The sequence below is a fragment of the Asterias rubens genome, chromosome 21, assembly GCF_902459465.1.
Source record: "Asterias rubens chromosome 21, eAstRub1.3, whole genome shotgun sequence".
Taxonomy (NCBI): Eukaryota; Metazoa; Echinodermata; class Asteroidea; order Forcipulatida; family Asteriidae; genus Asterias; species Asterias rubens.
In genome coordinates this window covers 1,614,825-1,631,096 of record NC_047082.1, presented here as the reverse complement: position 1 = coordinate 1,631,096, position 16,272 = coordinate 1,614,825, and the positions used below count along the sequence as shown (strand labels likewise).

At 39.5% G+C, this 16,272-nt stretch overlaps 1 protein-coding gene across 4 annotated transcripts in view; it reads right to left on the bottom strand.

Moving 5' to 3' along the window:
* Nucleotides 1-275: 275 nt before the first annotated feature.
* The window catches only part of LOC117304491 (collagen alpha-1(XXII) chain-like), a 33,814-nt gene continuing 17,817 nt past the window's right edge, over nucleotides 276-16,272 (bottom strand). For 3 of the 4 annotated variants that reach the window (XM_033788986.1, XM_033788988.1, XM_033788989.1), the window contains 28 exons: nucleotides 15,960-15,980; nucleotides 15,566-15,622; nucleotides 15,017-15,115; nucleotides 14,721-14,765; nucleotides 13,793-13,846; nucleotides 13,546-13,590; nucleotides 13,008-13,073; nucleotides 12,425-12,499; nucleotides 12,091-12,144; nucleotides 11,678-11,767; nucleotides 10,951-10,992; nucleotides 9,569-9,622; nucleotides 8,904-8,957; nucleotides 8,645-8,698; nucleotides 8,302-8,355; nucleotides 8,126-8,179; nucleotides 7,738-7,791; nucleotides 7,217-7,270; nucleotides 6,880-6,987; nucleotides 6,436-6,534; nucleotides 6,083-6,190; nucleotides 5,473-5,544; nucleotides 5,090-5,203; nucleotides 4,449-4,595; nucleotides 3,896-3,950; nucleotides 3,607-3,798; nucleotides 2,859-2,936; nucleotides 276-2,443 (listed from right to left, as the gene is read on the bottom strand). In XM_033788986.1, the coding sequence (XP_033644877.1) occupies nucleotides 2,238-2,443; nucleotides 2,859-2,936; nucleotides 3,607-3,798; nucleotides 3,896-3,950; nucleotides 4,449-4,595; nucleotides 5,090-5,203; nucleotides 5,473-5,544; nucleotides 6,083-6,190; nucleotides 6,436-6,534; nucleotides 6,880-6,987; nucleotides 7,217-7,270; nucleotides 7,738-7,791; nucleotides 8,126-8,179; nucleotides 8,302-8,355; nucleotides 8,645-8,698; nucleotides 8,904-8,957; nucleotides 9,569-9,622; nucleotides 10,951-10,992; nucleotides 11,678-11,767; nucleotides 12,091-12,144; nucleotides 12,425-12,499; nucleotides 13,008-13,073; nucleotides 13,546-13,590; nucleotides 13,793-13,846; nucleotides 14,721-14,765; nucleotides 15,017-15,115; nucleotides 15,566-15,622; nucleotides 15,960-15,980 (2,205 nt within the window). In that variant the 3' untranslated portion in view covers nucleotides 276-2,237. Of the gene's footprint in view, nucleotides 2,444-2,858; nucleotides 2,937-3,606; nucleotides 3,799-3,895; nucleotides 3,951-4,448; nucleotides 4,596-5,089; nucleotides 5,204-5,472; nucleotides 5,545-6,082; nucleotides 6,191-6,435; nucleotides 6,535-6,879; nucleotides 6,988-7,216; nucleotides 7,271-7,737; nucleotides 7,792-8,125; nucleotides 8,180-8,301; nucleotides 8,356-8,644; nucleotides 8,699-8,903; nucleotides 8,958-9,568; nucleotides 9,623-10,950; nucleotides 10,993-11,121; nucleotides 11,161-11,677; nucleotides 11,768-12,090; nucleotides 12,145-12,424; nucleotides 12,500-13,007; nucleotides 13,074-13,545; nucleotides 13,591-13,792; nucleotides 13,847-14,720; nucleotides 14,766-15,016; nucleotides 15,116-15,565; nucleotides 15,623-15,959; nucleotides 15,981-16,272 lie in introns of all 4 variants that reach the window. The other variant, XM_033788987.1, reaches the window with a different exon arrangement.

Here is a 16,272-nt window from a genome sequence, read left to right as displayed (position 1 = left end):
CATTGAGTTGACAGCGGATACCCAACCGCATCTCTAGCTGTAGCATTTGCACTAAAAGGGACACCAGCCCTTAGAAATCTGACAAATGATTCATGCAAGAATCGTTTCTTAGGTACAATTCTATTTTTTTACCATACTTTTCAAGGGAATCCTTTCTCCAAGTGATAATTTGTGCTATCGACAGAGCATAGCTTGTCACCAAGGAAGTTTTCTTGGTCATTAATTGTTGGAGTATTAACCAATCTATGACCCTACTTTTAAGAGTGGTTTCAACATTTCACCCAAAAAGTATTGTATCCTATTTGTCAAGGCTTATCTTATCGCCCAACCCTGAATAATTCGGTGCATACATGTTAACCTTTGACCAATATTAGTACTCAGTGGCATGTACCAGTCATTCGGAAGCTTCAAATGTCTGAAACAGTTTGAGTCACAAAGCCCTCAAGCAGGTTAAAGGTGTTAGTTTGACTAGCTGAATACTTGAGAGAAAGGAATTAAGACAACACCTTTAAGGCTTGTTCACCCTCGATTTATCCAATGCCAAAATGAGGCAAGGCATGAAGTTAAAGAAATATTATGTATGTCGAACCTCGTTCATTTGATTAGTTTTGTTGATGTTTATAAACTTTTTATATATATTTTTTTTTCAATATTGTTTTATAAAATTGTGCTAAGAAAACCCCACAATTTCTATTAGTTAGACGTTAGTATTAAAGTGATGTACTACCGACTTATAAAGCTGCTATCATAGTATACCAACACATCAGACATTTTTATTTATTTATGGATTTATATTGATCACAAACTGGAACACGGAGTACTAAAAATAAGCATTTCTATCTAAAAGAAATTTATCATAAGATGGTGTATTTACAGTGACTATTGTATACGCTCAATGCTAACAAAGAAAGCTGTTGAAATCCAATTGTTAAGAATATACTTGCCACACATTATTTAGAGAGTGGAGTAGCGCAGACCTGTTAAATAGATGCATGCAAAAGTGGAACAAATTATCATATGCACGATACAGCATTGAGGATGAGTGGCTGTGTGGTATAGAGCACCAAACTCATATTCTGGTGCAAGGGTTTGAGTTTCTTTCTGGGTTGTGGCACAATTGTCCTTCAGCAAGACAACCATCAATACTTCGTCCTTCGGATCGGACAAGAAGCCGTAAGTACATTAGTAAAAGAACCCAGTATACTTATTAAAGAGAAGGGAAATGCCCGGCAGTTTCTGCCACTGCAGCTGTTGACTCACCTTTAAAGTGCTATATAAAACATAGCTAGGCACACTCTTGCCAGTAAAGCAACAATGGCTAGAAAGGGGGTGTCGTAGGTTCGAATCCAATCCGAGTTGCATGTAGATTTTGTTTTAAACATGATTTGGAAAGCAATGGGTTTACAATGCTTATCTGGATGATGTATTGGTCAAACAAAATTACATTTATGTCTCATGTTTTCAATGCTATATCATGCTGTATGTATATCCATCTTAAGCCATAAGTAACAACAAATTTTTATTGGTACCAAACATTTTTTAAATTACTGCGCAATATTTTATTTTGTTTTTCTTCAAGTAGATAGATGTCTGCTACATTTGGCTACAAAGCAATAATCAATTTATATTAAAAACTATGCTCTATTGTTATTCTAAGAAAATATAATAATAATGAAAATTACTTTAAAGAGTATCACAAATATTTATGAAAAAACGTTGATGAAATTATTGGGAATAGCACCATCAAAATATTGGCCGTAAAATCTGAGTAGTTAAGCCAGGTCATCTAGGCTACACACAAAAATCATAAAAAGCAGTGAATATTGTTTTCTGATACGATGTATCAATTTTATTTCCAAAACCAAATCTAATTGGTAAATTGAGTTGTTTTGTTAAGAATATGTAATGTCATTATATGCAATAAAAAAAGTTTTGAGAAATTTTGCTTGGGGGAAATTTACAACAACATGAAAAAAAAAGAGACAAAAATCAAGATTTTTATATACAAGTCTGACAAAATAGTTAAAAGGGTGTGATACTTGTGTACTGGGTATTACAAGAATATTTGGTAGTCTACAACTCAGCAAAAGTAGCATAAACTGAATAATCAATTTCTCACTAAAGTAACACATCTGGCAAGTTTCAACGCACTACTAAAAATCCGTTTAAACTTACCATCTCAAAGCTGCGTACTTTAGAGGAAATAAGAATAAGAAAAAAAAGTTGTTTTTGTCGTTCTAGCCTTTGTTGTTGAGATCGACATATGTCTGATATGGGTAAGGGTTAACCAAAGGCTGGGCTCCAGGATAGTTACAATATTCGCAGTAGCCAGCTGCACCCTGCAGACCAGTAGGACCTCTTGTACCTCGGACTCCACCAGGACCACGAGGGCCTGGAGCACCATCTTTACCGTCCCTAGCGATTCCAGGCTCTCCTGGTAAACCTACAAAAGAAAACATTGGAAAAGAAAGGAAAAATTAGGCCCTGCATGTTCAAGGGGTTGCTTGTATTTTATACTGCGGCCAGTTCTTCTGTTGGAGAGTTCCGTTGTTTGATTAAATTCCATTTGCACAACATAAATAGAACCATGAATAAATGCCAGGTAATTAACTTCCAGTCCATCTTTCCACTGTCCAAATATATCAATATGTGACCATCTTCTTGGGTCGAACAAAGCCCCTCTTAGCTCAAGGACAATTAGAGAGATATTAAGTAGGACTTGAAACTTGGTGGGAGTATATATAGGAGAGGGCTGCGAAAGCACCATGTGTAAATCTGTTTGAGAAGTGTTGGTTCTGAAAAGTACTGGTTTTAGAGAGATGTAGAACTAAAAGTTCTTTTAGAAAGAATTCTTTTACCTGGTAAGCCCATGTGTCCTGGATAGCCTCTGTGACCAAGTCCCTTGTTTCCTTTGTCACCACGAGGTCCTCTTGTACCTTAAAAAAACCAGAACAGCAACAAATATGAGAATCTATCCGTGACAGAAATAGTGCAAAAATGATTTACTTCAACATCCTTAACTGTGTAGTTGCTGAGTGGTCAAAACTGGACTCAAGCTCTGGTGTTTCTGACCAGCAGAGTGTGGGTTCAAGTCCCACTCCTGACATCTGTGTCTTAAATATGTGTTTGAAAAAACTGGACTTGCTATTGAGGCTATTCGACCAATGCTTAAATTACTGGACGTAGGCCTGCTGATTCAGTGGATATTACAAGCCCGGTGTTCCACATACGAACAACTTTGATATGAATATGATTTCAAATTAGCCGAGTGGTTTAGCTCACCGGACCCAAGCTCTGGTGTTGTCAGCAGCAGAGTGTGGGTTCGAATCCTGGTTGTGACACCTTTTCCCTTGAGCAAAGCAATTGCTTCATAACATGTTTGGGAGGTAGTGCAGTCTATTCTACCAGCAAGGCTCCTACTGGATGATACCCATGCCTACATCCTTATGGTCTGCAAAGGACTGTTTCAGTCCTAAGAGTGGGTGACTATTATTTGGGTTGAAAGCCCACATCAGTTATGTGTAGCCCTCATCTTGAAGTGGCCTTCCGGCAATAAAATAAAAAAAAAAATAAAAAAATGTAAACCTTTTTTTTAAACTATCCTACCTCTTGGTCCATCGGGTCCCGAATCACCACGTTCTCCACGGAATCCTTGAAGGCCTGGCTCTCCCGGAAGACCCTTATTTCCTGGGGAACCTGACGGGCCTTGGTTTCCTCGTAGACCTGGGCTTCCACGGAGCGCTAAACCAGGAGGACCTGGTGGGCCGGTCATACGGGACGCTATATTTTGCATCTGACCTGTTCATAATAAAAGGATGGGATAAAACACAAAGTGATTGACTCATCATTTTAATAAAACTCACGACTAATGCCCATAAAAAACCTCTGTACTTACTCTGCAGTACTCTTTCCACTATTTTGGCAATATCGTCATCTGATGGTGTACGACCCTGCAGAAGTAAATGAATACAAAAGCTTGATTAAGTACTAACAAGTGGTCAAGAAACAAACCTTGAACAAGCAAGGGATGAGCATAAAAGAAGGTGGAAAGAAGAACTACACTCAAGAGGCATTTCCATAGCTGGCCCCCTTTTTAGTCCGTCTCATCACTAATTAATAACCTTTTCCACGTCTTCCGACCTTCGATTATGTCTTGTGGTTAAATCAGTCCTTTCCCTCAAGGGATGAACATTGAAGGTGAAACAAGAACTGTATTCAAGAGGTTATCCCCTCCACCCCCCCCCCCCCCACCACCTTGTCAACCTCTTCATTATTCATCCCTGGGTTTTTTCTGTGCTTTCTGCCCCTCACTCATTTCATTTATTAGCATTTGACTGCTTCTGTTACACCTGTATTTGTGTATTGAGAAAGACTCTGCCAGGGTTGACATTTCAGGCCATTGCATTCACTATTTTTGAACCAGAATCAAAACTACAGATTGTACTTACCGGCTGACCTGGTTCCCCTGTAGATCCAGGGTAACCTCTGACCCCGGCTTCACCCTTACTTCCATCTGTACCTGTTGCTCCTCTAAGACCGGTTGGACCTCTAGGACCTGCTTGACCATTGTCACCACGAGAGCCTTTTAATCCATCCTTGAATGAAAACAACCACAAGTACCACGGTAAATATGAGTCTGAATTAGTGGCTTTGGCTGGATTGCCATAGTTACAGAGGCAAGAACAGCTGCAGCAACAAACACAGCCATAGCCAAAGCAACAGCCGCAGCCAACAACCGCAGCAGATTACCAGAAGCTTCAAAATGTGCTCGACCAATGGACCTTATGCACTAATGTCATCCAGCTGCCATCTAGAGGTAAATCGATAATGAAACAATGGAAACGTGCTGATTTGTTTGCACGACGCACGGGATTGGCCAATGAACAACCTCACTTGGAGACGATTGCCCAATGAACAACCTCACTTTGAGGCGAGGGCGCCCTAGTAAAATGACGCCTGCATAAGGTCTATTTTACGAAGTTCAATCAAATTGTACTGTGAACCCTGTAGTAGAAAACTGAAAAACCCTTGATGAGCACTTCAGCCCCATCTCTAGATACTACTATTTTGTTTAAATGTATATTCTCACCAGTCCAGGAGGACCTACTGGCCCTGTTTTACCAGACTCCCCATGCCGTCCAGTGTTACCTCTCTCCCCAGCAGATCCCTTGTCTCCCTTCTGTCCCTCTTCACCTCGTGAGCCCTGCAAATAAACAAATCAAAAAGATGATAACGGAGAGAAGTCGGTCAAGTCATGAAGAGATTCTTCCTTCATGATAAAAATTAATTGTCTATCAGCTAAAGCTGTAGTACCAAAATTAAACTTTAATTCAATTCAATGTATTAGGTTTATTATTCAATTATAAAAATTACACACAGTATTTAAAAAGACTAAAATTGAAATAAAAGGACAAAAGTTGGTTAAAATAAAAAGATAAAACCTAAAAGTGATTAAAATATATTCAGACTTACTGGGGGTCCTGCAATACCCATGGATCCCTTCAAGCCTGGCGGACCAATGACACCGGCGCTACCAATCTTACCCTGTGAAGTACAAATCAAACAAAAAATGTCACAGAGGCAGTGTTGTATTGTTGTATGGCTAAAAGGTCTCGGGTTCTCCTCTCAAGGCCTTAATTTCATGTTGTCAAAAACATATGAAACTGGAAAAAGGGACCCCCAAACTTAAAAGTAACTTTCATGCTTGCCCTGCTGCGTGTGCTTTTTTCCTTCGCTGGCGAGGTCTTGATGGGGAGGTCTTAGTCTGGATCTTGGACATCATGAGGTTAAAGGAATAGTATGTTACTTGTTAAGTAGGATTTGAAACTTTGCATGGTGGAAATACGATATAGAAAGGTTTGCGGTAACACCATGTAATGACTATCTCTAATGAGTTGGGGTGGTTCTGAAAAGAACCGTTGGTTTCAACTCGACGTTTCGATCAGTATGCTCTAATCATCTTCTGGAGAAATGTTACTATTTGTTTTCCATTTACTTATTCAATCTGTAAACCCTTGGCTTTATGGGCTGAAGGGGTGTGTGAATATGGGCTGAAGGGGTGTGTGAATATAAGAGTCCATACCTTAGGTCCACCTTGTCCCTTGATGCCTTGTATACCGGGTTGACCTCTCTCTCCTTTGGGGCCATTAGGTCCAAACACACCAATCTGTCCTTTAGGACCTTGTAAACCCTAGTAATGGGAAAAAGAAAACATTCATTTGCATTGGTACAAATTAAATTTGGGTCTCCCCTTAGTGCCAAGTGATTGTTGTGGGGGTTCGCAGAGCTCCAACCCACCTGAAAAGAAAGGACAAGAAAGAAGGAGCAAAAGTCCAAGGATACAGACATTCTGGTTTCTTTTTGTTGTACACTCAAATTATTGTTAACCCAAAAATATAAAAATAAACAAACAAATAAATTAAAAGTTGTACTCACTGGAACTCCTCTGGGTCCTTGAAGGCCGGAATCTCCTTTCCTACCAGGGCCTCCTACTTCACCCTCTGGTCCAGGGTCACCAATCGGTCCAGGTGGTCCCTATAGAATGACAAAGTGAAAAAATCATTATCCGAGAAGTGCCCTTTTAAAAATATACCGAAATGTCCCTTGGGAAACTGAGTAGTGTTAAAGAATATACTGTGCTGACAATGCTGCAGTTTACATGTATTTTTGCTTGCTTCTAAACCAGCGCCATGAACCGACTTCACCCAGAAACCTTTCTGCACCGATCATGCGCATCAGGAAATGCATATGGGATATTATCCTGATCTTAATCATTAGACCTGCCGTAAAGCACAATTTTAAAGATTTTAAAAATCTGAAACTTCTTTATTTCTTCGTAAACTTGGCAGCCTTTCAACACCAGAGGGCAGTGCGTCTTACCATGTGTCCAAGAGGACCTGGTGAGCCTCGTTCTCCATCGTCACCTTTAGCTCCCCTTTGACCATCGGTACCATCTGTTCCTCGTGAGCCTGCAAGACCTGCGCTTCCCTAAACGAACACAGATCAAAATCCAATTAGTTTTTGTTAATAATTATGATAATAATAAACACCATTGCTCTGCCTTTAAAAAACACTCAAACATTCAAGCTCATGAAGATTTTTTTCCAAAGCCTTGTGTATCTCAGTTAAAAAGTTTGCTCGCCCACCATCTAAAGTGGTTAACTATTTTCTGCTTCCTTTTTTATCAGAAGGAATCTATCCAGTATTAGTTACAAACCTTTTCTCCTTTCATTCCTGGAAGACCAGGGGATCCTGTGTTACCAAGAGAACCCTGAAATAAACAACGTAGCAAAATATTAGTCTTAATGGTTGATACATCAAATAAATACATCCCAAGTATGATTTGATGCTTTACAACTAGCAACAAATCGTTCCTGTCATGTAAACCTGCCGCCGATTTCACAAAACTTTTCCTAACTTAAGACTAATCTTAGGACTTAGGACGAGTCCCAACCATGCACTGTAGCATGCAGACCTTAAGATTAATCCTAAGTTAGGACGAGCTACTCGTCCTAACTCGAGATAAGACGAGTCCTAATTCTTTGTGAAATCGACGGCTGACATAGTACTATTTTAATAATTTTGGGTTGAACACAGAAAAAAATTACTGCAGCGGGACTTGCACCTGCGACCTCCTAAGTAATGTGACAGTGCTGGACCTTTTATTTGTTCAATGCACAATTATTTTATATAAAAGCCTGAAAGTTACAATCCCTGGATTAATGAAAATTAGCTTACCTTGGCTCCTGCAATACCAGGAGGGCCTGGGGAACCTCGTGGGCCATCGTTTCCCTAAATAAAATAAAACAAGATCAGATTAAAATAACTTGACTCAAGATCCTGCAAACTGAACGACAAAACAGCATCTAGGCTTTGTGGTCAGAAGAAAAAAAACAATTCAAAACCAAGCACTTCTTCAAAATAACTTTCTTTGGAGGGTCTGAGACCTTCTTAAAAATAAGTCTCTGTCTTTTTCTTGGATGTTCCCGAAACCCCTATTATTTCACAAATTCAAGATCCAGGGAACTAAATCTTAAAATATACATTGTAATTTTGTTTTTCTCCAAAACTCAGCACTCCTTCAAAACAATTTCTTTTCTCTGGGATAATAGCTTGAAATACTCACCCTAGGTCCAACAATACCAGTAGGTCCTTGAATACCAATGAGGCCTTGAATTCCCTGTATGTAAGAAACGACAACAGATGCTACTGAGAGTCATACAGGTTACATAATCTTTAATACTGAACTCTTACGAGTGCAACATGTCATGAATCAACCTTGTAAATGATGAATCTACTTACCCTCTCTCCTTTGTCACCTCGTGGGCCTGGAACTCCTTGAACACCCTGGACTCCCTGCAAGCAAAAAGGAGACAACAAACAAGTGAACATGTGGGCTCAAAATGCCGTCTGATGTCGCGGCGAAACCAAAACATTAACTTTCTGCCTGCCGGTGAGCTTGCATCTGAAATAGCTGTTACATCATGGGACCTTTAACATAAAAGTTGTGAAAAGAATTTATGCAAAACACGAGGCACGCCAGAGGGCGCGTAAAATGTAACAAAGAGCATTTGGTAGTTAATGAGAAACCAAAACATAAGATAATCAGCTGAGAGTTTGCAATACTAATTTTTTCTCCTCTCACCCTTTTTCCCGTTTCACCGGTCTTCCCAACAGATCCTTGGAGACCCTCGTCACCCTGTGAGGAAACAAAAAAACAAAAAAAACAAATCAACAAAAAACCAGCGAAAGAGAGCGCGTAAGGTTGCATTTCAAATTTTCATGTCACAAATAAGCAGGTTTGTCACTGAAAGTAGTGAGCTGTACAACCTCACTTTGAATAGCCAGTGTAGCTTTCCACCGCTTGTAACTTATTTCAACCTTGTTCCCATGATCATACACACCTTATCACCAGTTAGTCCTGGTCTTCCAGCATCGCCTCTAGGTCCGGTTTCTCCCTGCACAAAAGAATTGTTCAGAATATATCAACTTGGGGATGAGGTTGTTTAAGTGGCTTTCTTTCCCTGCCTTTCACTTCTGTTGTGGACCCTGGTTCGAGTCCCAACTCGGACCAGAGCCTTGCATGTGAATTGAGTTTTCAGTCCCTATCTGATGTGTGGGTTTTTCCAATTGGGGATTTACCTCCAACACCTAAAACTGAACATTCCTTCTTGTTTTCTATCCATCCTGTTATTGGTGCTTACTACGCAGTTGAATAGATAAAATCATGAGATTTTATACTAAAACTACAATTTACCAGTATCTGCAGCTAGTGCCTTCTAGTTCATTTTTGTGATGCACTGATTTCCCAATAGATAGAGGCCTTATCAAAGTGGATAAACAAGTCTCTAACCAAATGACAATCTACGCAGGGGCCAATTTTACAAGGCACAAGCAAAGACAAATTTTGCTAAGCATGTACCAGCCAAAACACCTTGAAATGTATACTGACTGGTAACATGCTTACTTTTGCTTAGCAAAAAAAAAAACTTGCTTGGCTAAATTTTCTACTTATCAGCTATATGAAATAGGGCTCTGGTTGTCTAAAACAGCAATGTAAACTCTTTACCTGTATTCCTTGAACTCCCCGTGGGCCTGGGGGTCCGGGTGGCCCAGGTGGCCCCTGAATATGAATAATAAAATAAAAGTTATTCTTTATGTGAATGGAACAATTGATATGGAATTGAATAAAGTTTGTGGGAGGGCAGAATATGTAGGATAATTGTTCCAACTCTGAAACAAATACAAGTGAACAATACGCTGAAAACACAACTTAAATAAAACGTCAATTTAAGAGAAATTTGTGATCTTTCCTCCACAAAAAAATATTTAAGATGTCAAGTCATTGTAGCAAAATAAGTGTGAGGGTGCTTCTGCTGATGGTGCTACGTCTCAGAAAAATACTAAGGGATTAGACAGAAGACTAATCCACTTTAGTGGATAAAGGATTAGATCTACAAAAACTACTCAGTGATGTGTTTTCTCTTTTATTCTAAGTTACATTTCAAGGATCAAACAAATTATAAAAATGGCAAAGATGGTTGGTGGATGATGGGATGTGGATAGTTACTCTTTTTTAGCCCTTTTTGAAACCACAGCATTGACCTTAGGCTCATCCAGTAATTTGGCAAATAGACGCATTTGGCTTTTTTAATGGGAAGATGGTGCCTTAGATAGAGTGAAAGCTGTGGTTTTAAAAAATGGGCAAAGTGATGCAGGCATTAAACTGGGGATGTGTATTGTTAGTGGCTTAGAATGTTAAAGATAAATAAAAACATAAATAATAACTCAAAGCAAAGGAAAGCAACATCAATTTAAAGTAATGAAGCAGACATGGCAAAGGGTTGATGGGGAAAACACTGGCTCCATTGAGCCCCGCCCACTTGGCATATTGACCAATCAAAGCAATTATGTAGATGAGAAAGTTCAAGTGGGGCTCCTCATTGGATGATCCCCCAGAGTGGGTGGGGCTTAATGGACCAGTCGGCACATACTTTGGGGACAAAAATAACAGTGCAGTGAAGCTGAAGAGGTTATTTGCCAAGTTCTGTCAACAAACAATACATATCACAACGTTCACCAAAACAAATTGCGTTCACATTTTTTTAAGTAGGAATTTTATTTTTTCAATGAGTTCTTTTTAAACTGTTATAATAATAATTTGCATAATAAGTGTATGGATCGTTCATTTCTGGAATAGATTAAAATACATTTTGTAAAAACCTTTGAGGTTTTGTGTATAGTGTATGTTTTTACTTACAAACCAAATCTTAAACTGTGCCAAAACTATGATATCTCTAAAAAAGTTTGTACTAAGAATAGCAGGAGAAGATGGAAATGTGCAATGATCATGATGTGAAAAATGAAAAGTGAAAATGGTCATTCTCTGAGATGACCCCGTGTCAAGGGTCAAAAGTGAGGTCGATCACACTGACTACCAATCATACTGACCACAATCTCTGTCGGCCCTTGTGAGAATTCTGATTCAGTCCCCTATAAACAGACAAAGACAACCAGCACGAGTTGTGGGTTTGCAGGAAGGGAATTGGAAAGAAAAAGGAGAAAAAAAACAAGAACATTTGTTACATGGGATTAGAACAATGTCAAACGTGGAATATTTACCACAAGAGTTGATGAGGAAGATGAATCCTCTGCTTCGCCCTAATTGAACATAAGAAATAATCAAGTTAGATACAATGAAAGCTCCATTGGGGTTTGCAAAGTAAGGATTCTGTATTTAACCCTCCTACTATTTGACCATTTAATATAATCCATCGTGGGTTTTGGTAGATGCACTATGACATCCTTTAATATGTTATCATGTTGAGAATGCATTTACAGTCCACAGTCAACCCTCCAACTGTCTGACCATTCATCGTTCACTTTGGTTTCAGATCATTAATGCACTATGCCAGCCTGCAATAATGATACAACATGGTAAATGCATAAACAGTTAATGGAATATTTTTTTAAGGTTAGTCACCTTAGTAGCAGATTACCGCCCAACATACCAAGTCGAATGCACTGTTTGTCACTAGTTCCCCTTTTCTTTCTTCCCAAGTAAAAACTCATTAAACAACATTTTCAAACTTTAGTTCTGACTTGTTCAAAACAAAGTGTTAGAAGTCATGTTTTGCTTTCGGTAACTGTGTGAATTTGATGGAAAATAATGTCCTACCGGTCTACCAGGTGGGCCTGGTGGTCCTTGAGGTCCAGCAGGTCCCTGTACTCCTTGAATTCCTGAAGCTCCATCCTTACCGTCAAGACCCTGAACATAAAAATACACAACCAGCGAGGTTTATTGATATACCTTGCTGCTGTTGTATGCTTTTGAAACTAAAACGGCCGTCCTTTTCAAACTATGATTACTTTACCCCAGTAAATGGGCACAACCTTGGAGTTAGGGTAGGCAGTAAAACCCAAAGGTATTCTTGAAACCTGGACTAGGGATCTAGGCAGGGACAGTGTGAAAGTGCGCCGGGGTAACAGTGGGGTAACAAAAGTCCCTGGGCCCCCCGAAGGCTGTAATCCACGGGGATAAGAAAAGGGCTTCAGTTTATCTAAGACTGATTGAATGGGAAGAATGCTTACAGCTGCTCCCTGTTGGCCTCTACCTCCACGTGGTCCACGTACACCGTTTTCACCCTGAGAACAAGGAGAGACAAATTCAGAATAAGCAGTGGTTATTTGGAGATCTTGAAACGCTAATTTCTCAACTTTGCCTGTTTTTCAGATAGAAGTTTTTCTCTGGAGGATGGGTTCTGATGTAAACTGAATGAATCTAATGAAGTTTCATCTTTGTCTTTATGTTTAGTAATCCACAAATGTGGTTCCTGTGATATCAAAAGGATAAGATTAGTCTTGTATCTTTGTCGACACCCAAGAGTCTTAGGGAACTCTAGCACTATGTTAATTGGCAGCTTACCGGAACTCCATTTAAGCCAGGCAGACCCGGTAATCCCTGCTCACCCTTCAGTAGGCCAAGTTCCTTCACAAGATCCTGTGCCAAGAAACAAAAAGGCAAAACTTTAATTGACACAACAGTTAGGGAACTTTGAAGAAATAGCCATGTTACATATGTTGCCATTGCCGAGGCTGTGCACTGCTATTAGCCAATTAGAGATCTTTGTTTGACATCAGTCAGGGGCTGTTTGAATTCCTAGTGTCACATGCATTTAGTCCTTTAGCAGTGACCAACAGTGGTCTGTTGGCAAAATAATGAGGATCAGGGCTCAATTTCATGGCTCGGCCTATCGTCGTATTCTGTGTTTGCGATCGCCAGTCTTCGCTTACATGGTAAGCACCAATTTCTGTGCTTGCTGTGTAAGCAAACAATGCCTAGTAACGCACACATGCAAAACTTCCCTTCTAACCTGTGAAATACGCTTGACGTAAGTGCGGAATTTCCTGCTTCATTAAGCAGCAATTCTTTGCTTACGGTAGCTGAGCCATGCAACTGTGCCAAGGGTGGACTAGTGTCCTGACTCCCCTCTGTAATGCATATATACCTCAATGTTGGTGAAGTCCCCAGCAGGTCCTCGGGGGCCAGGATCACCCGGGAATCCTGTTTGACCCTGTAAAGTAACAAAGAAACATCTTCAAACCAGTACTCCAAACAGGCAAAACATTCTGAATGATAGCTGCACAGTTTAGCAACACAGTACACAGTTAACCCTCTTACTGTCTGACTATTCAATATCTGCCAGCCTGCAATATGATATTGTGAGGTGAATGCATCTACAAACGATACACAGTCAACCCTCCTCCTGTCTGACCATTCAATATCATCCGCAAGGTTTTCAAAAACAAACACATCTTGCTACAATATGATGTCAAGAGGAAATTGTATAGACAATAAACACAGTGGATATAAACACAGTGGATACAAGTTCACAATTAGCTGTGTGTTCAGTTGCTCAACCATAACACGACCAGTGTCGTTGAATGGTTTTCAAATTCACTGTTAAATGTTGCTGAGAGTAGGAACAATCAAGCCAAGAAATAATTCCACTTTACAAAATATTACTGATCACCAAGAAACCTTACCTGGGGTCCTTCCGGTCCAGTCAGACCACTAAAACCTTGTTCACCCTGAAACAAAGCAAACAAGAAATAGTGGATTACATAAAAGAAATAGCAGAAGCTGAAGCTGTCATTACACGCTCACCACATTATAATGGAAAGCAAAGTAGGACCACCTTGTTCTTACACTAAAAAGCTATATGTGGTTTTTCATTCCGCCACAAATGCCAATAAAATAAACAAAATTCTTTTTCTGAAATCAGTGTGTTACCTTTTCACCGCGCTGTCCATTGATACCATCTATACCCATTGGTCCTGGATCACCCTAGTATTAAAAAAAGAAACGTTGACTTTTAATCTTCTCCTAATTCCCCAACTATGGCAAAAATATAAACGTAATAAATCTACTTCAAAACTGGATGTGTAAAATCCGGGCGATCATAGAAAACAACAAACTAATTCATTTGACAAACCAGGGTGTGCCTCTAATCATTTTTACTACAAGTGAGCTGAACAAGTAAGTTTGCCTCCTCAAAAATTTAAGACAGCACAGATTTCTGTCTCTACCTATTCTTGCAGGGTTTTTTGTGTTCTGGGCCCAGTTTCATAGAGCTGCTAAGCACGAAAATTTGCTTAGCATGAAATTTCTTCCGTAATAAAAACAGGATTACCAACCAAATTTCCATTTGTTGCATATTGCTTGTTACTGGTATTCGGCTGTTGTTTGGTTATCCTGATAATTACGTGGAAATTTGGTTGGTAATCCTGTTTTTATCAAGGAAGAAATTTCATGCTAAGCAAATTTTTGTGCTTAGCAGCTCTATGAAATTGGGCCCTGTTTGACTTCAAGCAGACGCTTCAGCGTTACAGGTATTTCAGAAGAGCATGAGCTTAAGGATTGGTGTAGAGATATCTTTCCTCGCCTTTCTTCTCTTGGATCCCGGTTCGAATCACTCCTGGGGCACTATTTGGATGGTGATTTCAGTCACTACCTGACTGCATAGGTTTTCCCTGGAATAATTCTCCGGGGTTTTCCTCACACATCTTAAACTGAAAATTCCTTTCTTGTTTTCTCTCCATTGGGTTCTTGACTGGTACAGGGATTAAGCTTTTCAGAGAGTCCTTAGCTTTATAACCAGAATTAATGAAATGAAACTTGATGAACATGAAAATAAAGAAAGCATCCGGAAATGACTTACCCTTGGGCCTGGCTGTCCTGGTGGGCCAGATGTACCAGGCTCCCCCTGTCAAGACAAAATTTAAACATATTTAAATAAATATTTACATATTCACAAAGATATTTACATATGCAAGTGAGTCCTTTCGTGTGATTGGTGCAATGCACATCTCGTCTGGTTTCCTGTGTACACAATGACGATGTAAGTTAAAAATTTCACACTGTAGCAAGGTACCAGACATCCCACCTTGATTTGGTTGAATGGGAGAGAAATAAAAGCAACATGGTCACATCAGGGCGTTGAGGGCATGTACCTACCCTAAATCCGATTGAACCTTGTAGTCCATCCCTGCCTTGTTGCCCCTGGGCACCTGGTGCCCCCGGTGCTCCAGTCTGCCCTGGACGTCCAGGTGCACCCTGCGTTCAAATTGGACATGATAAATACAAATTAGACAATTCAAAATAAAAGAATATTTACATGCAATTTAGAGCAAGAATGAATGTGTACTTCTCCAAGCTGGAACTAAGTGGTGAGACAAACATAATTACTCCATAGTTCAGGAGCAACATATGCATATGCACAATGATTAGAATAAGCATTGTCATTAAGTTGCGAACCCAAATTTCCTGATTAATGCAATTAATAATAATAAGAATGTTTGTGTGACAGAGATTGGCTGTGAGTTTGCAGAGTTTCCTTGATTGGAAGATTATCTAAACAAACGCCCGATCACCTAGACCAACAGATTCAACTATGACAAGAGATAAACAAAGATATCTGGAAAAAAGAATAGTCGAGAGACCAACATAAAAGTAAGAAAGCAAAAACAGAAATTTCCAGAGAAAAGAGTTCTAGTTTGAGCTTACCGATGGGCCCTCTGGTCCAATAGGTCCTGCAGGACAAACTTGTTCACACTGCCCTGTCTGTAAATGGAAGTCACAAAAACTGTTAACTTTCAAAAAATGAAACTGTTCCTTTAAAGTTATTCTCACGGGCAAAATGTATCTTGTAAACCAAACCAAAAATATGATGCTTACCAGAATAAAGTTACCAGCTAAATAGTCATGTCAGATGTACCATCTATGACTGGTTTCCTGCTCATCTTTGCTTAGCAGAAATAGGCCTATGTTCTGCTTAAATTAAAGCAGTTTTGCAAGATTAAGACCAGGCAAATCACTTTTTTTTATTATAAAAACTGTAATAAAAAAAGGGGAAAAAAATAATAAAATTCTCCATTTTTCATAAAAACACGTAGCTTACCGTCGGACCCACTGGTGGTAGCTGCAAACAAAACAAAAAGACCGAATATTACTCAAGTTCGAAGGCATCATTGTATGTTCTCTAAAGAGTCAACTTAAGAATTATTAAAACTTGGTAAATTTTTCTCAGAAGTTGGCATTTTTTCTGCAATTTGAGGGGTGGAAAACCCCTTCAGTGTTTTACAGAGATTCGTTGTTACTCCAACAAAAATTCAACATCAACCAGTAGCTCAACATACAAGCACTGCCCTTTAATGGCAAAAGTTTCAAAGTTCCAAAGGCATACTATGTATGGATGTGAATATACCATGTCA